We start from the raw sequence: 23,847 nt of genomic DNA on the forward strand, positions 1-23,847 counted from the left end.
AATAGGATCAATGAATATAAACATATAAAACGGAATGAGGAATAATCGTAATATTAGTATGTAGAAATATAGATTCCATTTTGAGGATTCCTATATCCTCGAGGAGAACTTCTAGTATATTCTGTATACCTAATATTATAGCCTTTATCAACAATGGAATCCCAACAATTATCTCAACATTCACATATTTCTCATGGTAGCGCCTGTGCTTCGGTTACTTCTAAGGAAGTCCACACAAATCAAGATCCGTTAGACGTTTCAGCTTCCAAAACAGAAGAATGTGAGAAGGCTTCCACTAAGGCTAACTCTCAACAGACAACAACACCTGCTTCATCAGCTGTTCCAGAGAACCCCCATCATGCCTCTCCTCAACCTGCTTCAGTACCACCTCCACAGAATGGGCCGTACCCACAGCAGTGCATGATGACCCAAAACCAAGCCAATCCATCTGGTTGGTCATTTTACGGACACCCATCTATGATTCCGTATACACCTTATCAAATGTCGCCTATGTACTTTCCACCTGGGCCACAATCACAGTTTCCGCAGTATCCATCATCAGTTGGAACGCCTCTGAGCACTCCATCACCTGAGTCAGGTAATACATTTACTGATTCATCCTCAGCGGACTCTGATATGACATCCACTAAAAAATATGTCAGACCACCACCAATGTTAACCTCACCTAATGACTTTCCAAATTGGGTTAAAACATACATCAAATTTTTACAAAACTCGAATCTCGGTGGTATTATTCCGACAGTAAACGGAAAACCCGTACGTCAGATCACTGATGATGAACTCACCTTCTTGTATAACACTTTTCAAATATTTGCTCCCTCTCAATTCCTACCTACCTGGGTCAAAGACATCCTATCCGTTGATTATACGGATATCATGAAAATTCTTTCCAAAAGTATTGAAAAAATGCAATCTGATACCCAAGAGGCAAACGACATTGTGACCCTGGCAAATTTGCAATATAATGGCAGTACACCTGCAGATGCATTTGAAACAAAAGTCACAAACATTATCGACAGACTGAACAATAATGGCATTCATATCAATAACAAGGTCGCATGCCAATTAATTATGAGAGGTCTATCTGGCGAATATAAATTTTTACGCTACACACGTCATCGACATCTAAATATGACAGTCGCTGAACTGTTCTTAGATATCCATGCTATTTATGAAGAACAACAGGGATCGAGAAACAGCAAACCTAATTACAGGAGAAATCTGAGTGATGAGAAGAATGATTCTCGCAGCTATACGAATACAACCAAACCCAAAGTTATAGCTCGGAATCCTCAAAAAACAAATAATTCGAAATCGAAAACAGCCAGGGCTCACAATGTATCCACATCTAATAACTCTCCCAGCACGGACAACGATTCCATCAGTAAATCAACTACTGAACCGATTCAATTGAACAATAAGCACGACCTTCACCTTAGGCCAGGAACTTACTGAATCTACGGTAAATCACACTAATCATTCTGATGATGAACTCCCTGGACACCTCCTTCTCGATTCAGGAGCATCACGAACCCTTATAAGATCTGCTCATCACATACACTCAGCATCATCTAATCCTGACATAAACGTAGTTGATGCTCAAAAAAGAAATATACCAATTAACGCTATTGGTGACCTACAATTTCACTTCCAGGACAACACCAAAACATCAATAAAGGTATTGCACACTCCTAACATAGCCTATGACTTACTCAGTTTGAATGAATTGGCTGCAGTAGATATCACAGCATGCTTTACCAAAAACGTCTTAGAACGATCTGACGGCACTGTACTTGCACCTATCGTACAATATGGAGACTTTTACTGGGTATCTAAAAGGTACTTGCTTCCATCAAATATCTCCGTACCCACCATCAATAATGTCCATACAAGTGAAAGTACACGCAAATATCCTTATCCTTTCATTCATCGAATGCTTGCGCATGCCAATGCACAGACAATTCGATACTCACTTAAAAATAACACCATCACGTATTTTAACGAATCAGATGTCGACTGGTCTAGTGCTATTGACTATCAATGTCCTGATTGTTTAATCGGCAAAAGCACCAAACACAGACATATCAAAGGTTCACGACTAAAATACCAAAATTCATACGAACCCTTTCAATACCTACATACTGACATATTTGGTCCAGTTCACAACCTACCAAAAAGTGCACCATCCTATTTCATCTCATTTACTGATGAGACAACAAAATTCCGTTGGGTTTATCCATTACACGACCGTCGCGAGGACTCTATCCTCGATGTTTTTACTACGATACTAGCTTTTATTAAGAACCAGTTTCAGGCCAGTGTCTTGGTTATACAAATGGACCGTGGTTCTGAGTATACTAACAGAACTCTCCATAAATTCCTTGAAAAAAATGGTATAACTCCATGCTATACAACCACAGCGGATTCCCGAGCACATGGAGTCGCTGAACGGCTCAACCGTACCTTATTAGATGACTGCCGTACTCAACTGCAATGTAGTGGTTTACCGAACCATTTATGGTTCTCTGCAATCGAATTTTCTACTATTGTGAGAAATTCACTAGCTTCACCTAAAAGCAAAAAATCTGCAAGACAACATGCTGGCTTGGCAGGACTTGATATCAGTACTTTGTTACCTTTCGGTCAACCTGTTATCGTCAATGATCACAACCCTAACTCCAAAATACATCCTCGTGGCATCCCAGGTTACGCTCTACATCCGTCTCGAAACTCTTATGGATATATCATCTATCTTCCATCCTTAAAGAAGACAGTAGATACAACTAACTATGTTATTCTTCAGGGCAAGGAATCCAGATTAGATCAATTCAATTACGACGCACTCACTTTCGATGAAGACTTAAACCGTTTAACTGCTTCATATCAATCGTTCATTGCGTCAAATGAGATCCAAGAATCCAATGATCTTAACATAGAATCTGACCATGACTTCCAATCTGACATTGAACTACATCCTGAGCAACCGAGAAATGTCCTTTCAAAAGCTGTGAGTCCAACCGATTCCACACCTCCGTCAACTCATACTGAAGATTCGAAACGTGTTTCTAAAACCAATATTCGCGCACCCAGAGAAGTTGACCCCAACATATCTGAATCTAATATTCTTCCATCAAAGAAGAGATCTAGCACCCCCCAAATTTCCAATATCGAGAGTACCGGTTCGGGTGGTATGCATAAATTAAATGTTCCTTTACTTGCTCCCATGTCCCAATCTAACACACATGAGTCGTCGCACGCCAGTAAATCTAAAGATTTCAGACACTCAGACTCGTACAGTGAAAATGAGACTAATCATACAAACGTACCAATATCCAGTACGGGTGGTACCAACAACAAAACTGTTCCGCAGATAAGTGACCAAGAGACTGAGAAAAGGATTATACACCGTTCACCTTCAATCGATGCTTCTCCACCGGAAAATAATTCATCGCACAATATTGTTCCTATCAAAACGCCAACTACTGTTTCTGAACAGAATACCGAGGAATCTATCATCGCTGATCTCCCACTCCCTGATCTACCTCCAGAATCTCCTACCGAATTCCCTGACCCATTTAAAGAACTCCCACCGATAAATTCTCATCAAACTAATTCCAGTTTGGGTGGTATTGGTGACTCTAATGCCTATACTACTATCAACAGTAAGAAAAGATCATTAGAAGATAATGAAACTGAAATTAAGGTATCACGAGACACATGGAATACTAAGAATATGCGTAGTTTAGAACCTCCGAGATCGAAGAAACGAATTCACCTGATTGCAGCTGTAAAAGCAGTAAAATCAATCAAACCAATACGGACAACCTTACGATACGATGAGGCAATCACCTATAATAAAGATATTAAAGAAAAAGAAAAATATATCGAGGCATACCACAAAGAAGTCAATCAACTGTTGAAGATGAAAACTTGGGACACTGACGAATATTATGACAGAAAAGAAATAGACCCTAAAAGAGTAATAAACTCAATGTTTATCTTCAACAAGAAACGTGACGGTACTCATAAAGCTAGATTTGTTGCAAGAGGTGACATTCAGCATCCTGATACGTACGATACAGGTATGCAATCCAACACTGTACATCATTATGCGTTGATGACATCCCTGTCACTTGCATTAGACAATAACTACTATATTACACAATTAGACATATCTTCGGCATATTTGTATGCAGACATCAAAGAAGAATTATACATAAGACCTCCACCACATTTAGGAATGAATGATAAGTTGATACGTTTGAAGAAATCACATTATGGATTGAAACAAAGTGGAGCGAACTGGTACGAAACTATCAAATCATACCTGATAAAACAGTGTGGTATGGAAGAAGTTCGTGGATGGTCATGCGTATTTAAGAATAGTCAAGTAACAATTTGCTTATTCGTTGATGATATGATATTGTTCAGCAAAGACTTAAATGCAAATAAGAAAATCATAACAACACTCAAGAAACAATACGATACAAAGATAATAAATCTGGGTGAAAGTGATAACGAAATTCAGTACGACATACTTGGCTTAGAAATCAAATATCAAAGAGGTAAATACATGAAATTAGGTATGGAAAACTCATTAACTGAGAAAATACCCAAATTAAACGTACCTTTGAATCCAAAAGGAAGAAAACTTAGCGCTCCAGGTCAACCAGGTCTTTATATAGACCAGGATGAACTAGAAATAGATGAAGATGAATACAAAGAGAAGGTACATGAAATGCAAAAGTTGATTGGTCTAGCTTCATATGTTGGATATAAATTTAGATTTGACTTACTATACTACATCAACACACTTGCTCAACATATACTATTCCCCTCTAGGCAAGTTTTAGACATGACATATGAGTTAATACAATTCATGTGGGACACTAGAGATAAACAACTGATATGGCACAAAAACAAACCTACCGAGCCAGATAATAAACTAGTCGCAATAAGCGATGCTTCATATGGTAACCAACCATATTACAAGTCACAAATTGGTAACATTTTCCTACTCAACGGAAAAGTGATTGGAGGAAAGTCGACAAAGGCTTCATTAACATGTACTTCAACTACGGAAGCAGAAATACACGCGATAAGTGAATCTGTCCCATTATTAAATAATCTAAGTTACCTGATACAAGAACTTAACAAGAAACCAATTATTAAAGGCTTACTTACTGATAGTAGATCAACGATCAGTATAATTAAGTCTACAAATGAAGAGAAATTTAGAAACAGATTTTTTGGCACAAAGGCAATGAGACTTAGAGATGAAGTATCAGGTAATAATTTATACGTATACTACATCGAGACCAAGAAGAACATTGCTGATGTGATGACAAAACCTCTTCCGATAAAAACATTTAAACTATTAACTAACAAATGGATTCATTAGATCTATTACATTATGGGTGGTATGTTGGAATAGAAATCAACTATCATCTACTAACTAGTATTTACATTACTAGTATATTATCATATACGGTGTTAGAAGATGACGCAAATGATGAGAAATAGTCATCTAAATTAGTGGAAGCTGAAACGCAAGGATTGATAATGTAATAGGATCAATGAATATAAACATATAAAATGATGATAATAATATTTATAGAATTGTGTAGAATTGCAGATTCCCTTTTATGGATTCCTAAATCCTTGAGGAGAACTTCTAGTATATTCTGTATACCTAATATTATAGCCTTTATCAACAATGGAATCCCAACAATTATCTCAACATTCACATATTTCTCATGGTAGCGCCTGTGCTTCGGTTACTTCTAAGGAAGTCCACACAAATCAAGATCCGTTAGACGTTTCAGCTTCCAAAACAGAAGAATGTGAGAAGGCTTCCACTAAGGCTAACTCTCAACAGACAACAACACCTGCTTCATCAGCTGTTCCAGAGAACCCCCATCATGCCTCTCCTCAAACTGCTCAGTCACATTCACCACAGAATGGGCCGTACCCACAGCAGTGCATGATGACCCAAAACCAAGCCAATCCATCTGGTTGGTCATTTTACGGACACCCATCTATGATTCCGTATACACCTTATCAAATGTCGCCTATGTACTTTCCACCTGGGCCACAATCACAGTTTCCGCAGTATCCATCATCAGTTGGAACGCCTCTGAGCACTCCATCACCTGAGTCAGGTAATACATTTACTGATTCATCCTCAGCGGACTCTGATATGACATCCACTAAAAAATATGTCAGACCACCACCAATGTTAACCTCACCTAATGACTTTCCAAATTGGGTTAAAACATACATCAAATTTTTACAAAACTCGAATCTCGGTGGTATTATTCCGACAGTAAACGGAAAACCCGTACGTCAGATCACTGATGATGAACTCACCTTCTTGTATAACACTTTTCAAATATTTGCTCCCTCTCAATTCCTACCTACCTGGGTCAAAGACATCCTATCCGTTGATTATACGGATATCATGAAAATTCTTTCCAAAAGTATTGAAAAAATGCAATCTGATACCCAAGAGGCAAACGACATTGTGACCCTGGCAAATTTGCAATATAATGGCAGTACACCTGCAGATGCATTTGAAACAAAAGTCACAAACATTATCGACAGACTGAACAATAATGGCATTCATATCAATAACAAGGTCGCATGCCAATTAATTATGAGAGGTCTATCTGGCGAATATAAATTTTTACGCTACACACGTCATCGACATCTAAATATGACAGTCGCTGAACTGTTCTTAGATATCCATGCTATTTATGAAGAACAACAGGGATCGAGAAACAGTAAACCTAATTACAGGAGAAATCCGAGTGATGAGAAGAATGATTCTCGCAGCTATACGAATACAACCAAACCCAAAGTTATAGCTCGGAATCCTCAAAAAACAAATAATTCGAAATCGAAAACAGCCAGGGCTCACAATGTATCCACATCTAATAACTCTCCCAGCACGGACAACGATTCCATCAGTAAATCAACTACTGAACCGATTCAATTGAACAATAAGCACGACCTTCATCTTAGGCCAGAAACTTACTGAATCTACAGTAAATCATACTAATCATTCTGATGATGAACTCCCTGGACACCTCCTTCTCGATTCAGGAGCATCACGAACCCTTATAAGATCTGCTCATCACATACACTCAGCATCATCTAATCCTGACATAAACGTAGTTGATGCTCAAAAAAGAAATATACCAATTAACGCTATTGGTGACCTACAATTTCACTTCCAGGACAACACCAAAACATCAATAAAGGTATTGCACACTCCTAACATAGCCTATGACTTACTCAGTTTGAATGAATTGGCTGCAGTAGATATCACAGCATGCTTTACCAAAAACGTCTTAGAACGGTCTGACGGCACTGTACTTGCACCTATCGTAAAATATGGAGACTTTTACTGGGTATCTAAAAAGTACTTGCTTCCATCAAATATCTCCGTACCCACCATCAATAATGTCCATACAAGTGAAAGTACACGCAAATATCCTTATCCTTTCATTCATCGAATGCTTGCGCATGCCAATGCACAGACAATTCGATACTCACTTAAAAATAACACCATCACGTATTTTAACGAATCAGATGTCGACTGGTCTAGTGCTATTGACTATCAATGTCCTGATTGTTTAATCGGCAAAAGCACCAAACACAGACATATCAAAGGTTCACGACTAAAATACCAAAATTCATACGAACCCTTTCAATACCTACATACTGACATATTTGGTCCAGTTCACAACCTACCAAAAAGTGCACCATCCTATTTCATCTCATTTACTGATGAGACAACAAAATTCCGTTGGGTTTATCCATTACACGACCGTCGCGAGGACTCTATCCTCGATGTTTTTACTACGATACTAGCTTTTATTAAGAACCAGTTTCAGGCCAGTGTCTTGGTTATACAAATGGACCGTGGTTCTGAGTATACTAACAGAACTCTCCATAAATTCCTTGAAAAAAATGGTATAACTCCATGCTATACAACCACAGCGGATTCCCGAGCACATGGAGTCGCTGAACGGCTCAACCGTACCTTATTAGATGACTGCCGTACTCAACTGCAATGTAGTGGTTTACCGAACCATTTATGGTTCTCTGCAATCGAATTTTCTACTATTGTGAGAAATTCACTAGCTTCACCTAAAAGCAAAAAATCTGCAAGACAACATGCTGGCTTGGCAGGACTTGATATCAGTACTTTGTTACCTTTCGGTCAACCTGTTATCGTCAATGATCACAACCCTAACTCCAAAATACATCCTCGTGGCATCCCAGGCTACGCTCTACATCCGTCTCGAAACTCTTATGGATATATCATCTATCTTCCATCCTTAAAGAAGACAGTAGATACAACTAACTATGTTATTCTTCAGGGCAAGGAATCCAGATTAGATCAATTCAATTACGACGCACTCACTTTCGATGAAGACTTAAACCGTTTAACTGCTTCATATCAATCGTTCATTGCGTCAAATGAGATCCAACAATCCGATGATCTTAACATAGAATCTGACCATGACTTCCAATCTGACATCGAACTACATCCTGAGCAACCGAGAAATGTCCTTTCAAAAGCTGTGAGTCCAACCGATTCCACACCTCCGTCAACTCATACTGAAGATTCGAAACGTGTTTCTAAAACCAATATTCGCGCACCCAGAGAAGTTGACCCCAACATATCTGAATCTAATATTCTTCCATCAAAGAAGAGATCTAGCACCCCCCAAATTTCCAATATCGAGAGTACCGGTTCGGGTGGTATGCATAAATTAAATGTTCCTTTACTTGCTCCCATGTCCCAATCTAACACACATGAGTCGTCGCACGCCAGTAAATCTAAAGATTTCAGACACTCAGACTCGTACAGTGAAAATGAGACTAATCATACAAACGTACCAATATCCAGTACGGGTGGTACCAACAACAAAACTGTTCCGCAGATAAGTGACCAAGAGACTGAGAAAAGGATTATACACCGTTCACCTTCAATCGATGCTTCTCCACCGGAAAATAATTCATCGCACAATATTGTTCCTATCAAAACGCCAACTACTGTTTCTGAACAGAATACCGAGGAATCTATCATCGCTGATCTCCCACTCCCTGATCTACCTCCAGAATCTCCTACCGAATTCCCTGACCCATTTAAAGAACTCCCACCGATCAATTCTCGTCAAACTAATTCCAGTTTGGGTGGTATTGGTGACTCTAATGCCTATACTACTATCAACAGTAAGAAAAGATCATTAGAAGATAATGAAACTGAAATTAAGGTATCACGAGACACATGGAATACTAAGAATATGCGTAGTTTAGAACCTCCGAGATCGAAGAAACGAATTCACCTGATTGCAGCTGTAAAAGCAGTAAAATCAATCAAACCAATACGGACAACCTTACGATACGATGAGGCAATCACCTATAATAAAGATATTAAAGAAAAAGAAAAATATATCGAGGCATACCACAAAGAAGTCAATCAACTGTTGAAGATGAAAACTTGGGACACTGACGAATATTATGACAGAAAAGAAATAGACCCTAAAAGAGTAATAAACTCAATGTTTATCTTCAACAAGAAACGTGACGGTACTCATAAAGCTAGATTTGTTGCAAGAGGTGATATTCAGCATCCTGACACTTACGACTCAGGCATGCAATCCAATACCGTACATCACTATGCATTAATGACATCCCTGTCACTTGCATTAGACAATAACTACTATATTACACAATTAGACATATCTTCGGCATATTTGTATGCAGACATCAAAGAAGAATTATACATAAGACCTCCACCACATTTAGGAATGAATGATAAGTTGATACGTTTGAAGAAATCACTTTATGGATTGAAACAAAGTGGAGCGAACTGGTACGAAACTATCAAATCATACCTGATACAACAATGTGGTATGGAAGAAGTTCGTGGATGGTCATGCGTATTTAAAAACAGTCAAGTGACAATTTGTTTATTCGTAGATGATATGGTATTGTTTAGCAAAAATCTAAATTCAAACAAAAGAATTATAGAGAAGCTTAAGATGCAATACGACACCAAGATTATAAATCTAGGCGAAAGTGATGAGGAAATTCAATATGACATTCTTGGCTTGGAAATCAAATACCAAAGAGGTAAATACATGAAATTGGGTATGGAAAACTCATTAACTGAAAAAATACCCAAACTAAACGTACCTTTAAACCCAAAAGGAAGGAAACTTAGTGCTCCAGGTCAACCAGGTCTATATATAGACCAGCAAGAACTAGAGCTAGAAGAAGATGATTACAAAATGAAGGTACATGAAATGCAAAAGCTGATAGGTCTAGCATCATATGTTGGATATAAATTTAGATTTGACCTATTATACTACATCAACACACTTGCACAACATATACTATTTCCGTCCAAGCAAGTGTTAGATATGACATATGAATTGATACAGTTCATATGGAATACGAGAGATAAGCAATTAATATGGCACAAAAGCAAACCTGTTAAGCCAACAAATAAATTAGTTGTTATAAGCGATGCCTCGTATGGCAACCAACCGTATTATAAATCACAAATTGGCAACATATATTTACTTAATGGAAAGGTAATTGGAGGAAAGTCCACCAAGGCTTCATTAACATGTACTTCAACTACGGAAGCAGAAATACACGCGATAAGTGAATCTGTCCCATTATTAAATAATCTAAGTTACCTGATACAAGAACTTGACAAGAAACCAATTACCAAAGGATTACTAACCGACAGTAAATCTACAATCAGTATAATTATATCCAATAATGAAGAGAAATTTAGGAACAGATTTTTTGGTACTAAAGCAATGAGATTGAGAGATGAAGTATCAGGAAATCATCTGCACGTATGCTATATCGAAACCAAAAAGAATATTGCAGACGTAATGACCAAACCTCTTCCGATAAAAACATTCAAACTATTAACAAACAAATGGATTCATTAGATCTATTACATTATGGGTGGTATGTTGGAATAAAAATCCACTATCGTCTATCAACTAATAGTTATATTATCAATATATTATCATATACGGTGTTAAGATGATGACATAAGTTATGAGAAGCTGTCATCGAAGTTAGAGGAAGCTGAAACGCAAGGATTGATAATGTAATAGGATCAATGAATATAAACATATAAAACGGAATGAGGAATAATCGTAATATTAGTATGTAGAAATATAGATTCCATTTTGAGGATTCCTATATCCTCGAGGAGAACTTCTAGTATATTCTGTATACCTAATATTATAGCCTTTATCAACAATGGAATCCCAACAATTATCTCAACATTCACATATTTCTCAGTTGCCTTACTTTAACAGAAGATAACAGAAGTGAAGAACTTATATATTCTGATGAGTCTTTCATATTAGCCAATTCTGAATTTTCAGTAGATGATCTAGTAACATTACGACTGAAGCATGAAGACGAAGATACCGTTGATAAAGTTCCTGTGGTGGTTGAGGGTGAAAGGGATGATGTCTGGCTACTTTGTAACTGATATTGTAACACATTCACCAACTTAGCAGCTTGCGCACAGCGTATAGACAGCGTGAGATCGTGGAGTGTTCCAAATACACTAGCTTTGAAATCAGAGGAAGGAATCCGAAGTTGAACATCTTGTGCCGTTGATCTATTGTACTTCCAGGTGGGTTCCAATTTCACAACCAATTTACACTTCTCCTTTTCGAAGTCTTTATATACAATTAGTAAGGTCTCGTTGTCTCCGGATAAAATTAAAGACAAACACAGCATGTCCTTACTCAAAGGCACCCATGACTTGCCGTTCCAAAGGGAAACTTTTACCGAATCGTTTTCGAAATATACTGCTCCTCCAGATGTGTTTATGCTTAACGGAAACGATACATACGTTTCATCAACGTTATCGTCATGGGGGGTTGCTGATACCGGGGTAACTGATTGTTGATTGCCTGGCAAACTAAACAATGATCTTGAATGATTTTTGGGAATATCGATAGTTAGATTCTTTTTGTTTTTTGAGAAGATGCTTAGTAAAGATGAAGATTTACGCCGATAAAGCGTTGGCTTATAGAAATCGATATCTGGATCGAATAAATCTTTATCTCGTTTATCCTTTCCATCTTCAGAAATTATACTCTCAGAATCGTCAATTTCAGACGCAACACTCTCTATTAGTTCGGGAGAGACACTCTCCAGGCTGAAAGTTTGAGAAGCTGTTCTAATGTTTTTTAAGGTAGGTGTGTCCATATATTTAGGCGAGAGAGGTACTTGAATGCTCTTATCCAATTCAATTAGCTTTTCACAACTTAGGGATTCAATATCTTTCAGAGAGGTGTCAAGATCTGAATCTTCGCTAACTGTTGCCCTCTCACTCATGATTGACAGTGACTCCTCGTCAGGGTATTCATTAGAGGTCTCTATTAAGGAAGACAGACTTCCCGGCAAAGGAATTGATCTATGCAGTGTGCGACCATTGTGTATTGTATCTGATATCTTTACAGAGCTAATAGGCATATCGTCATTTCTTTTAGGAGAAGTATAATCAGGGTTGTTACTCCTAACATAAACCTGTTGAGAAATTTTACTTCCAGATCGCTTGTATTCTTTTGTAGCTGTTGAGTCGAAAAGCTTTCTAATAACATGTTTCCAATACTCTTGCCATTGAATAGGATCTTTGCAAGTTAACCTCAATACAATGCTATTATTTATCGGTACCTTTAGTTTTGCTCCACTATCATCAAGTCTGATGAGATCAAGATCGCCGGACCTAAATGGTCGAAATAGCAGCGACCTCCCGACATTCATTAAGTCATGGTTTCCTAACGCAAGGGATTGGAACAAGTTATCAATGGTTTGTAATGTGTATGGCATTTTTTCAGAAAGAACCTCAAATATAGCTATCTCCCCATTATCTAATTCAAGGATTTCAACTAGTTTATTATTGATCGCCAACTTCTTTACATCTAGTCTGTAATATGCTCTATTTATAACCTTATTGGAATCGATTGGCGGAAGATTAATCAGGGAAACTTCGCCTGATATAACGTCACGAACGCTTCCGTATTTCAGTGAGTTACAGCTTATAAAGTCATAGCAACTTTTAAATTTGTATACAAACGCACTGATTAGGGAGCCTAGTCGTACTTCATTTGTGACATAGAAAATGTCCCTCAACTTATAATAAACCTTGAATAGTAATACCGCAAAAAGCTTTTGTGAATCCATCCTAAAGTATGACATGTTCGCATCGAGAAGCAAATGCATACATCCAAATAAAAGATTATGATACAAATCGAGTATTTGCGCATCTTTGAATAAACTCTTGTAAGAATTCACTATGGATTGTGTTAGAGACATGTCATCATGATTTGCAGCATGCTTTCTCAAAATGCATCTCAAGTAACCGCTAATTTTTCTCATTTCATGACCAACTTTAACCATTGGGTCCAAGCTCGAACCATGGTACCTGCTATGGGACTCACAGACAACGAGTAATCGTTTTAACAGAGTCTCGAAGCTCGCTTCTTCCTTGTTAAATAATTCCATCCCGTCTCCCACACAATACTAATTTGCTTGCTCGTTCGTAATTAGAGGAACTTTTACTTGGTTCATGATGAATTTTAATTGAACTGAGGGTAAAAGAGTAATCTCGATAAGGGTACATTTTTATTTTTCCCATTAAGTGAAATTTCCTTCAAATTATTCTCGAAGCTTTCATGCCATTGGTGACACGAAAAAAAAATCTTGTTGTATTTTATCTAACGCGTCGCGACGCGTTAGATAAATATAACAGTAAATGATGGTATAAATGCCACCGTCGATATTTAAATGAGATTGCTTATATATCGCATTATTACCTGCGAAAATCTAATTTACGACTCCTTGAAAAAATTCCATCATACTAAGTTTCTTGGTATAGTTACATTATCGTTGGTCTACTCCTTCTCGATTTCCCTCTTAGAAATAATCAACTCTTGCAACTGCCTTTCCACCGTAGGATCATCTACATACTTGTTAAATACGTTAAGCACTCTCAAAAAAGTTTCGTTACTTGTTACGCCTTCCACAAGTTGACCCAAGAAGATTTTAGAAAGAACGGATAAAATGCTAGTAATTCGTTTCATCTTGACATCTTGGATTTCATCCAACTCAAAAATCGGTAATAATCCTGTCTCTAGTAGGTTATCCACCGCAACTTTTTCCGTACGTAGTTGACTTGCTCGAGATAACAGAATGTTCTCTAATGCTTGCAATGCTTGCATACCTAGTTCGTCACAGGGATTGAGGCATTGATGGGCGAGACCTTGAATAGCAGCTATAATCTCATTCTTGTTGAGTGCTGAATTACTCCTCCCAACAGTCGAAAGTAGGTCTGCAGTTATATTAATGGAACGACTAGAAAGATCAATAATAGAACGGTATGGATTGGATTCAGGTGCTTCACACCCATCCTCGACTGAATTTTCATAATTTTGTTCCCATTTTGTGCCAACGGCACCTGCACATGACATTTCATCAAGCAGACTTAATATGTTCATAAAGTTCCCATCATCTACAAAGATATCACCATTTTGAATGTATTTTTCCAAAAATGTGTAGACGGCAAATTGGCGGTCTTTGGCTGATATTAATATCCTTAAAAAATTCCAAAATTTTACATTTTTGAGAGCCCGCTCATTGTATTTTACGTCATTGAGATGTGTAAACAGATCATTTATTACTTGCTTCCCCCATTCACTTTCATAATATTTAGTATTGAAGATTTCATTTTTTACCAAAAAGTCGTGTTCTATTAAATCACTTAAAATGTCCCGTGGATTATCAAATCTCGAAACCAAAAACATTTTATACGAGGCAAGTCTTGCAATAGCCTCCTTGGAAAGGCCATCTAAATTCGAAATATTAATCATATGATCAGCAATTAGTGCTCCAAATTCTTGTCCATAAGAAGCCTCTGATATTAATATAATGGATATTTCCAACAAAAAGAGAAGTTCTTGTTCGAAATAGGGCGAATTTTCACTCGTTTTTTCAATCACAAGTGAAGAGAGAAGAGTTTCAATCATCTTAGGACTGACGAGTTGATTGTTCTCAAAGACTGAACTGAGAGGATGGCTAGCCTTAACGCACTCAAATGCTTTAATGGAAAAATCGATGTCTTCTTCCGAAGGTTCTTCATCGCCTTTCAAGTAAGAGGCGAAAGTAGACAGAAGGCTTCTGCTCATCTTTGCCTTGCGGATCGATATATCTGGATCTGGCAATGGTAGTTCAGGAAGTTTCAAGAGTGAATGAAAGTTTGTAAAAAATGGTAAATTAGGTTCCATCAATAAATTCTCGAATAATTTCAAAATGAGTTGCACAATCTGGTTCCATAGTCTGGTAGAAACAATGCTAGGATCACTTATTTCTTTAATGATTTGAAAGTACAATACGGTACATAACTGAGCCTTAAAGTTTTGTCCAAGTCTTATACTCTGGTTACTAACGGATATCTTCGACCCAGTGTCTTCGACGAATATCTCGACCAAAGGAATACTGTCAACATCTAGCTCCACCGCTTTTGCGCTACTTTGTGCCAATGTTGTCATTTCTCCCAGATGAAGTACAGTATCATTATATGACTGGTCAAAAGAAAAGTAATAGTTGATAAATGTACACTTACTAATGGCGTCCAAGATACGTAATGATATTTGATCACTGGAAGCAACTGTGAATATTTTGAATAAAGTCTTCAGGATAATATCTCTAACATTTGAGAAAATTGCTTTCTCATACTGAAGTATGTCTATTTGCGCTAACTTAGAAATAGGGTTTGTGAAATCTCTTTGCATCTCTGTCATCACAGATGTTGAGGATATTAAGTTATTCCAGGCATCTTCAAACCACCTTTCATTTCCATGATGTTCTTCAGGCATTACTATTTCCTTAACTTTGATGGACGTGTAAATTTTATGCAAATACCAACGAGGAAAATCTTTTCCATTGTAGCATCCTCGTAAATTGTTAGAGTAGTCATCAAAAGTCATATGGTCTTTAACCTGCGGGTTATGTGAATCGGTATTTAACATGATTATCGAATAACTTAACACAAACACAGAGTCTGCATCAGGCTGTACATGAATGATGTCATCTTCTGTCATTGACTCTGAGCCATTTTTTCCTGCTTTTTTATCCTCTAACTCCACTTTATCATTGCTTTGATCAGCAGAATATTTTGATGAAAATGCTTCAACGATTCTTTCAATCTGTTGAGATTCCCCTGGTAATCTGAATTTCGTCAGCAAAATTCTGATCGCTTCATCAACCCTTAACCCTTTAAAATCGAATAGATCTATAAATTCTTTTAACAATGAAGTTTTTTTCGGATCACAAAGTAATAGACCGATGGTTTTCTTATTTAAACGTCCGTTATTGAGAAACAAAAATGAAGCAATGTCTCTATTAGAATCCGAATCAATGAATCCTTTTTCAATTAACATTTGAATGCCTTTCTTTGCCTTTTCATTAAATGTTTCAACGCATAATATGAATTCAGTCTTTCTGTCTCTCTGTTTCAAAATATCAATTTCTTTCTGATTTTTTACGAATTCTGCCCTATCAAATCTCTGCAGATCATTGTATATATTTTCAATAAGCGAAAGTACACCTTCTAGGCAAATTGGAGGAATGTTGTTAGAGGTATTAACGGCCGCCGCTGGTAAAGAAAATTTAGTTAGCTCTTTTATAAAGTCAATCGAAAGATCCGACCTATCCAAATTACAATCGAAATTTACAAAAAGTTGCAAAAAGAAAGCGGGAGAGTGAATCCACAGTATTGAAAGTTGTTCAATAATTAATTCCCTGATTGCAGGTGGTTTTTGCTTACTAACGTCACCACTGATTGTGGTATCCTCTAGAATTTCGAATATTCTCCTTAAAGTCAGTTCAATCTGCATAGGCAAATAATCACCCAATATCACAACCAAACTCGTGAATAATTGTAAAGTTGCTTGCAAAAGAGAATACTGGGTAGAACTTTGTATAATGAATAAAACACTTTTAAATATTGGATCAGAAATTAAGCTGAATAACCGGGGATATAGAGGAAATTTGTCACCGGATATTTCAATGGCTGCATTGATTAACTGTAGAGATAATTTCATGGCCGAAGTTGTGTGCTTCATTCTATTCTCTGGCATAACCAGTGATAACAATAATCCAAGATAATCCTTTATAACTGTTATTCCGTAATTTGGCTCGACATTTTCGGCTTTCTCAGCCGTTTCCTCATCATTTTCCTGTTCCCTTATGACCTGTTGGACTGGCTTCTCATTTTTATTATCGTCTGCAACAGCACTGTCATCATCAGTGCTACTCAAATCGTTATCAGAGGTAGTCGTACCTATAATGTCATCCTTCAAATTATTGTCGGTGTAACTTTCATCATTGATATATTTTTCTGTTTTTGTAGGTGGATCTAGTAACTTCAACTTTGTAAATAGTTTAACGGTTATCCCTGCAATTGTAACTTCAGCCGTTTTCCTCAAAACCTCGCTTCTCTGCGTATTACATGCCAAGGAAAGTGTCGTTTGTAAAACATCGTAGATTATAGTATCGGAGAGATAGTCTCCAAAGGAAGAGGTTATAATATCGCGTAGTAATGTTACAACTTTTAATAAAACAGAGTCGTCCGAAATTTGCTTTGAAGCTTCAAATCTACAATGTGTAAGCGCAACAACGGTTTCCCTAACGGCAATTTGAATATCATTAAATGTTTTGTTTATGATTTTTAGTGTAAAAACTTTCTGCAACGAGTCCAGAGCCAGAGAAGTAGTATAACCCGATACTGAACTAGCGCTGACTATTTCTAAAAATGGTTTCAAAAGTTCCAAGGCGTTTAATGAATCTAAACCCTTCAAGTCGTTAATTTTTAGCCGCAGCTGTACTAAACCAGATATCAGAGGATCATGATAGCTAGAAGTAGGCAAATTGTGGAAGCTGTCAACAAACGAATCACTTTGACTCAAGAATATATCACTACCTCCGCCCAGCAACGCGGCCACACTTGTTTGTGATTTATCTCTGGACTGCTTGTTCATGGCAGAACAAAGATTGATGCACTCTTTGACAATCATCGTAGCTGGGTTCACGGCCAAAACAGTTTCCATTGGCACGTCGTGCATTTTGTATATGAAGCCGTATTAGTTAAACCTGGGCGCTTCTTACCAAAGTTGCGAATTAACTTAACTAAGATGGTTCAATTCTCTGTGTAAAGTATCCATATTAAAAGGTCTTAGTTCCAACATGTAAACAAAGAGATCTATATATTGTTTTTTTTCCAATGCGCTGAGTGATGAAGTGATTAGAAAATCATAAAAATGAGAAACTGCAAAGAAAAAAAAAGTCGTTATTCTGAAAGGTGTTCGGCAGCAACAACCTACATCCAACGCGATGATTCAAGATCCCCTTGTATATTTAGACATCTCCATTGATAAAAAACCAATTGGTCGTATTGTCTGCAAACTTTTTCGTGAGAAGGCTCCTAAAACAACAGAGAATTTTTATAAGTTATGCGCTGGTGATGTTAAGAGTCCTTTGAAGGATCAACAGTACCTGAGCTATAAGGGAAATGGTTTTCATAGAGTCGTTAAGAATTTTATGATCCAGGCAGGTGACATTGTCTTTGGGACACAAAAGGATTCCTCTTCATCGTCTGTTGGAAAAGGTGGATGTTCAATTTACGCTGATAAAGAGGAAGTGAAAACCGATGATGAATCTTTCTGTTACGGGAATTTTGAAGACGAAAACTTGGGAGAGTTTGTAGAACCCTTTACCTTAGGTATGGCCAATTTAGGTTCTCCAAATACGAACAATTCCCAGTTTTTCATAACTACATACGCCGCACCTCATTTGAACGGCAAGCATTCTATTTTTGGGCAGGTGGTTCATGGAAAATCAGTGGTTCGCACTATAGAAAACTGCAGGGTAGATTCTGATGGAGTCCCTGAATCAGACGTTAGAATCAGCGACTGTGGAGTGTGGGAAAAAACTATGGGTGTCCCGCTTTACAACGCTTCTAATGACCAAATTGGCGGTGACGTATACGAAGAATATCCAGACGATGATACACATTTCGGTGACGATGATTTTGGTAAGGCTCTTGAGGCTGCTAATATAATCAAAGAATCTGGGACGCTCTTATTTAAGAAAAAGGATTACTCTAATGCCTTTTTCAAATACAGAAAATCTTTAAATTATATCAATGAATACATGCCTGAACCCGACGTAGACAAAGAAAGAAACATCCAATTTATTAACCTAAAGATGAAAATTTACCTAAATTTATCTTTGGTGCTCTTTAATCTGGAAAGATACGATGATGCTATCATGTATGCTACGTATTTATTGGAGATGGATAACGTTCCTAACAGAGATCAAGCAAAGGCTTATTATAGAAGAGGTAACAGTTACTTAAAAAAAAAGAGACTAGACGAAGCTTTACAAGATTATATTTTTTGTAAAGAGAAAAATCCCGATGACGAAGTTATAGAACAAAGAATAGAATATGTCAATAGGCTCATAGAAGAGAATAAGGAAAAGACAAGAAAGAATATATCAAAGTTTTTCTCCTAATTAGTTACTTGTAAGGCTGAAATTTGAGATTAAATAACCCAATATGAAAACACTACATTAATAAGATGTAATTATTTTTATTTATAAATCCATTTATTTGATAAAAAATATGATATCATACAAAGTCATCTAGTAAGTTCTTGGTAATAGCAGATTTTTTTGGCTTCTGTGGCTTTTGTGATGAAAGATCATCTAATATGTCCTTAGAGAGTTTATCTTTCCTATTTTCTGAGTTGTCTGTTTCACCCACAGAGTCGTTTGGCGCTTTTGGAGTTAAATTCTCTTTATGCTGAGAATATGAAGGAGAGACGAACTCATCCAGTATACTTCTAGGTGCAGAAGAAGAACTTTGAGCGAGGGAATTTGAAGAAGTGCTATTTGGTGGTGGTTGCAAGAAGTCGTCTAATAAGCTATTTGGTAACTTTGGATTAGGTGACTCTATATCTGAAGCACTTGGCGAGCCAAACTTATCAAAAAGACTGGGCCTCATCCTAGCAGTAGAAATTGGTTCAGACGCCATGGCGCCAATAGCAGAATATGCTCTATCCTTGGTGGGGCTCTTTAATAGCTTCTGAACTGGTATGGAATTTCTTTCGATGAACTTCCAATTCTTCACAAGTGAAACCGCCAGGTAATTGCAACCCATTCGGCAAAGAATATCAGTAACTCTTAAGATCAGAGTACACTCGATTTTTGCTTCAACATTTAGAGATCCAATGAAATACTTCAAGTTTCTGTTTCTCAGGTGATTGTATAGATAGAGCAAAGCAGGGTCTTCAACAAGGAATGATCTGTTAACACAGACTTCCTTATCAACAATGCTTGAGTTGTTTTCTAAATCAATCGGAGCAGTCAGCAAAGCTTTAATAGCCACTTCCTGCTTTCTCAATTTCCAGTAAATGAAACTTGCTTTCCATCTATCATTCTCCTTTATTGTTTCAGGTAGCATTTGCGCTGTCAATAGCTCTCCCAACACGGGTCCATTATCACCTTCATAAACACGACATACACCGATTGCCAAATCCATATCATGCACTTGCTTGCAAAGAACGTTGACACAATCTTTTAGAGAGTCAGTTAAGAGAAAGAAAACTGCTGCATCCATATATCTATGCTTACTTAGCAGAACAAAAGCATTTTTGAGTGCTGCCGTTCTCCACCTCGGTACAGTGAAATCATTACTGATAAATCTAACCATCTTTTGCTGCTCAGGATGACCAATAGCCATCTTCCACAAGCTCAATAGTATCTGTTTTTTCTTCAACGCAAGATAAAAAATAGCACAACGGCTTGGATCCCTCTTATCATCTTTGGAAAATTCATATTTTGCAATATCCTCGAATTTCTTCACCAAGTCCTGCTCCTTAATCCAATAGGCTATTCTATATTCTCGAGCGCGATTCCATGAGGTTATGTGGCGGTCAATAGAAGATAATAATATTTCTTTATTGTCTGAGTGCAATGCCCAAGACACATCCCTCATCAATATGCTTTTTTGAATATTTTTATGTGATAAAAATAACTTCACGCCCAACAAGAACCTAACACCGTTGTAATCTACTATATTCTCATTTTTGGTGACTTCATCCACTGCTTCAATGACTGTGATAAGCGTGATCTGCTGGTGGCGGGTTAGATAAGGCAAAGTTGTTTTCGTTAGTTGCTCAGTAAGTGCTAGAGACACTGTCTTATTGAAACAGGGGTATGGATCAGGGAAAGATTCGACCGGATAGTCTCTATCTTTAGCAATAAAGTACTTTAATGGATCCATTCCTAGATTGGAATCCAAATTAGATACATCTTGCGATTCAAAGTCTAATTTTCTTAACGCTAAAAACAATCTTAATAACAGCTCCTTGACAAGTTGTAACTTATTCGCATAAATGGCTTGAATCAAAAATTGTGGATGATAAACTGGAAGTGGACCATTTAAAACACTACTTAAATGGAGAATATCATTTGATAAAATTTTTCTTGAACCAATTGATTGGTACGTAAATGGATCAGTCAAATCCAGAGATTTATCCTTGATGTAAAATTGATTTCCGGAAGCAACAACAAACGTGCCATTTTTCATCCATACGGAGTCACCTATATTATGAGCTGTATGTGCTGTGATATCAATTTTTTCAATAGGTAGGTAACTAGGTGTGTTGTTCGTGTAATCATACCTTAATTGAGTATAAAGTAAAGCGTATCCTGTAAATCCGATAGAGACAATGCTTTGGCCATATTCCGTGCTTGTCCAATCTATATCCTCGATAGGATTATGAAATGTTTCTTCGTATTCAAGAACTCCCCTGTTCAGGTCCCATAGTGACATTACTTTACCAGTAGAATTAACAATACATAACTTACCTGTAGATGATCCTCTAATACATGTACAATTCATTATTCCGGTGTTAATTTCACATGCCTTGATCCATTGGACATGCCTATCATTATAATTAACGATGGCTTTATACGTTCTGGTAAGACCTTTTTTAGTAATCAAAGAAATCAAAGGCCTGTTACTCACAAAAGTTTGATGTACAGGGTCAATAATGGAGATCTTGTATATGTCGTCACCATCGATATCTAATGAATCAGACTTTACTTCAAAAATACCACGTGTTAAAGAGACTTCAAAAGCTTTGATTGAACCATCAGAGAATATTAACGCGGTGAAATGACGCTCATGACTATGCTTTGGCTCAGGTGTATTTAACATAACTATTGGATGGATTTTTTTCTCCTCTTTCAGTCTCGTTTCCACACGTAAATATGATTGCTTCTGTTCACTGTCCTCCTTACGATTCGTTGGACATTCCCAGGCTTGTAAAGCCCCATTTTCGAGAAGACAGATGACCTGTTTACCCAACTCATGTACAACTGCAAATTTTATGGGAGATTCTGTTTGTATTGTATTTTGTAACCGCAGTGAAACCCCATGGTTTAACTTTTGTGGGTACCAAACGCCATTTTCTGAGAATCTCGAAGTGGTTAATAAAGCTTCGCCGTCGCTGCTTCTTACCAACTTCTGCACAGATTTGTTATGTCCCGTAAATTTGTGCTCTAAAGCGGCACTCAGATCTTCGGTTTTATTGTTTATAAGCTGCAGAATGTCGATTAGTAAATGTCTGATTACACCTTGTAAATCGTGGACGAGAAAAGAAAGTTTGCCCTTCACATTGTCATAGGGTTGTATTTCGGGGAGGTACAAATATCTTGTATCGTTTAGCATAGTTGCTTTCTTGACTTTTTTATGGGAAATGGTCTTTTTAGTCATTGGTTTTGGAGGATCTTGGGAAAGATTATTCAAAGCCAAAACTTCCATTTCCCCAGTCATTGAACCCAGAATAACAATGTCTGAGTCAGATATATCAAAGATTTCCGAGTCTTTCACACTGAGAGTTTGCCTAATGATCCAATTGTCTATTATCACGCAGAACTTCTGCGTGGGGGAAAGAGGCACTTCACCCCATATTTGCACAGTATGGTTTTTCTCCATTTCAAAACAAGACCATATTCTCAGAACTTTATCTTCACACAGCGTATAAAGAGCATGAGAGGCAGTGTTGTTTTTACTCACCTGGTCTGGCTCTTTTTTCCACCGCATTGCAGTTATAGGTTTCGGATGAGGCAACATAGTAAGGTTAAAGATGGCTTGTTCTCCGACTATTGAAACACGCTTCCATAGTTTAGCATTACAGTCGTACTTCCCAATACTGACTATCAGCTGCGAATCTTGTGATATAATCACATTATAAACAGGTTTAGGCTGTTTTTGGTTCCACTGCAAAATAGGTTGATACACACCAAAATTATCCTTAATTTTCCAAAAAGAAAGAAAATCAGATCCAATGGCTAACTCATTATCAGAAGACCATCTTAGGCAGTTTACTGGCGTGTCATCATGGAACAACTGGCAACATTGGGTCCACTTGGGATTCTGCATAATTTGATGAATGGGCTTGTAGATGAGCACCCTATTGTGGAAGGAAAGGGCAATGAATCCATTCTGGCTGTTAATATCGACCGCAGTACAGTCTGATTGTGTATATATGGTCTGTAACCTAGTGAATTTGTTGGTAAGTATGATTAAATTATTCCCTGAACAATATGCAAAGATGGTATGATTTTGCCATGTTGCTTGACAAGCTGTCTGAGGGGTAGCATTGGGGCGTCCTGGAAGAAAGTTCAATGACATGA

The 23,847-nt window shown here is 37.4% G+C and overlaps 8 protein-coding genes across 8 annotated transcripts, besides 5 other annotated features; 5 read left to right on the forward strand and 3 right to left on the reverse strand.

Annotated features, from left to right (window-relative positions):
- Window positions 1–194: part of a long terminal repeat (Ty1 LTR) that runs on past the window's edge.
- Window positions 1–5,778: part of a mobile genetic element (YJRWTy1-1; Ty1 element, LTR retrotransposon of the Copia (Pseudoviridae) group; contains co-transcribed genes TYA Gag and TYB Pol, encoding proteins involved in structure and function of virus-like particles, flanked by two direct repeats) that runs on past the window's edge.
- Window positions 154–1,476, forward strand: YJR026W (gag protein; the record flags this gene model as incomplete). The annotated part of the gene is made up of 1 exon (NM_001181684.3): window positions 154–1,476. One exon carries the CDS (start codon window positions 154–156, stop codon window positions 1,474–1,476), a length of 1,323 nt encoding a protein of 440 aa, NP_012561.3.
- YJR027W (gag-pol fusion protein) lies at window positions 154–5,422 on the forward strand (the record flags this gene model as incomplete). The annotated part of the gene is given in 1 exon segment (NM_001181685.2): window positions 154–5,422. Coding segments are annotated over 1 exon segment (5,268 nt in total).
- Window positions 5,445–5,778: a long terminal repeat (Ty1 LTR).
- Window positions 5,445–11,366: a mobile genetic element (YJRWTy1-2; Ty1 element, LTR retrotransposon of the Copia (Pseudoviridae) group; contains co-transcribed genes TYA Gag and TYB Pol, encoding proteins involved in structure and function of virus-like particles, flanked by two direct repeats).
- On the forward strand, window positions 5,738–7,060 carry YJR028W (gag protein; the record flags this gene model as incomplete). The annotated part of the gene is made up of 1 exon (NM_001181686.1): window positions 5,738–7,060. The coding sequence occupies one exon, from the start codon at window positions 5,738–5,740 to the stop codon at window positions 7,058–7,060; it is 1,323 nt and encodes a 440-aa protein (NP_012563.1).
- Window positions 5,738–11,006, forward strand: YJR029W (gag-pol fusion protein; the record flags this gene model as incomplete). The annotated part of the gene is given in 1 exon segment (NM_001181687.2): window positions 5,738–11,006. Coding segments are annotated over 1 exon segment (5,268 nt in total).
- Window positions 11,029–11,366: a long terminal repeat (Ty1 LTR).
- RBH2 (Rbh2p) lies at window positions 11,353–13,590 on the reverse strand (the record flags this gene model as incomplete). Its single annotated transcript, NM_001181688.3, has 1 exon — window positions 11,353–13,590. One exon carries the CDS (start codon window positions 13,588–13,590, stop codon window positions 11,353–11,355), a length of 2,238 nt encoding a protein of 745 aa, NP_012564.3.
- Window positions 13,591–13,979: 389 nt separating this feature from the next.
- GEA1 (Arf family guanine nucleotide exchange factor GEA1) lies at window positions 13,980–18,206 on the reverse strand (the record flags this gene model as incomplete). Its single annotated transcript, NM_001181689.1, has 1 exon — window positions 13,980–18,206. One exon carries the CDS (start codon window positions 18,204–18,206, stop codon window positions 13,980–13,982), a length of 4,227 nt encoding a protein of 1,408 aa, NP_012565.1.
- A 268-nt stretch (window positions 18,207–18,474) lies between these two features.
- Window positions 18,475–19,656, forward strand: CPR7 (peptidylprolyl isomerase CPR7; the record flags this gene model as incomplete). Its single annotated transcript, NM_001181690.1, has 1 exon — window positions 18,475–19,656. The coding sequence occupies one exon, from the start codon at window positions 18,475–18,477 to the stop codon at window positions 19,654–19,656; it is 1,182 nt and encodes a 393-aa protein (NP_012566.1).
- A 115-nt stretch (window positions 19,657–19,771) lies between these two features.
- Window positions 19,772–23,845, reverse strand: RAV1 (Rav1p; the record flags this gene model as incomplete). The annotated part of the gene is made up of 1 exon (NM_001181691.3): window positions 19,772–23,845. One exon carries the CDS (start codon window positions 23,843–23,845, stop codon window positions 19,772–19,774), a length of 4,074 nt encoding a protein of 1,357 aa, NP_012567.3.
- Between the last annotated feature and the right edge of the window lie 2 nt (window positions 23,846–23,847).

Source organism: Saccharomyces cerevisiae, chromosome X (assembly GCF_000146045.2).
Source record: "Saccharomyces cerevisiae S288C chromosome X, complete sequence".
Classification (NCBI taxonomy): Eukaryota; Fungi; Ascomycota; class Saccharomycetes; order Saccharomycetales; family Saccharomycetaceae; genus Saccharomyces; species Saccharomyces cerevisiae.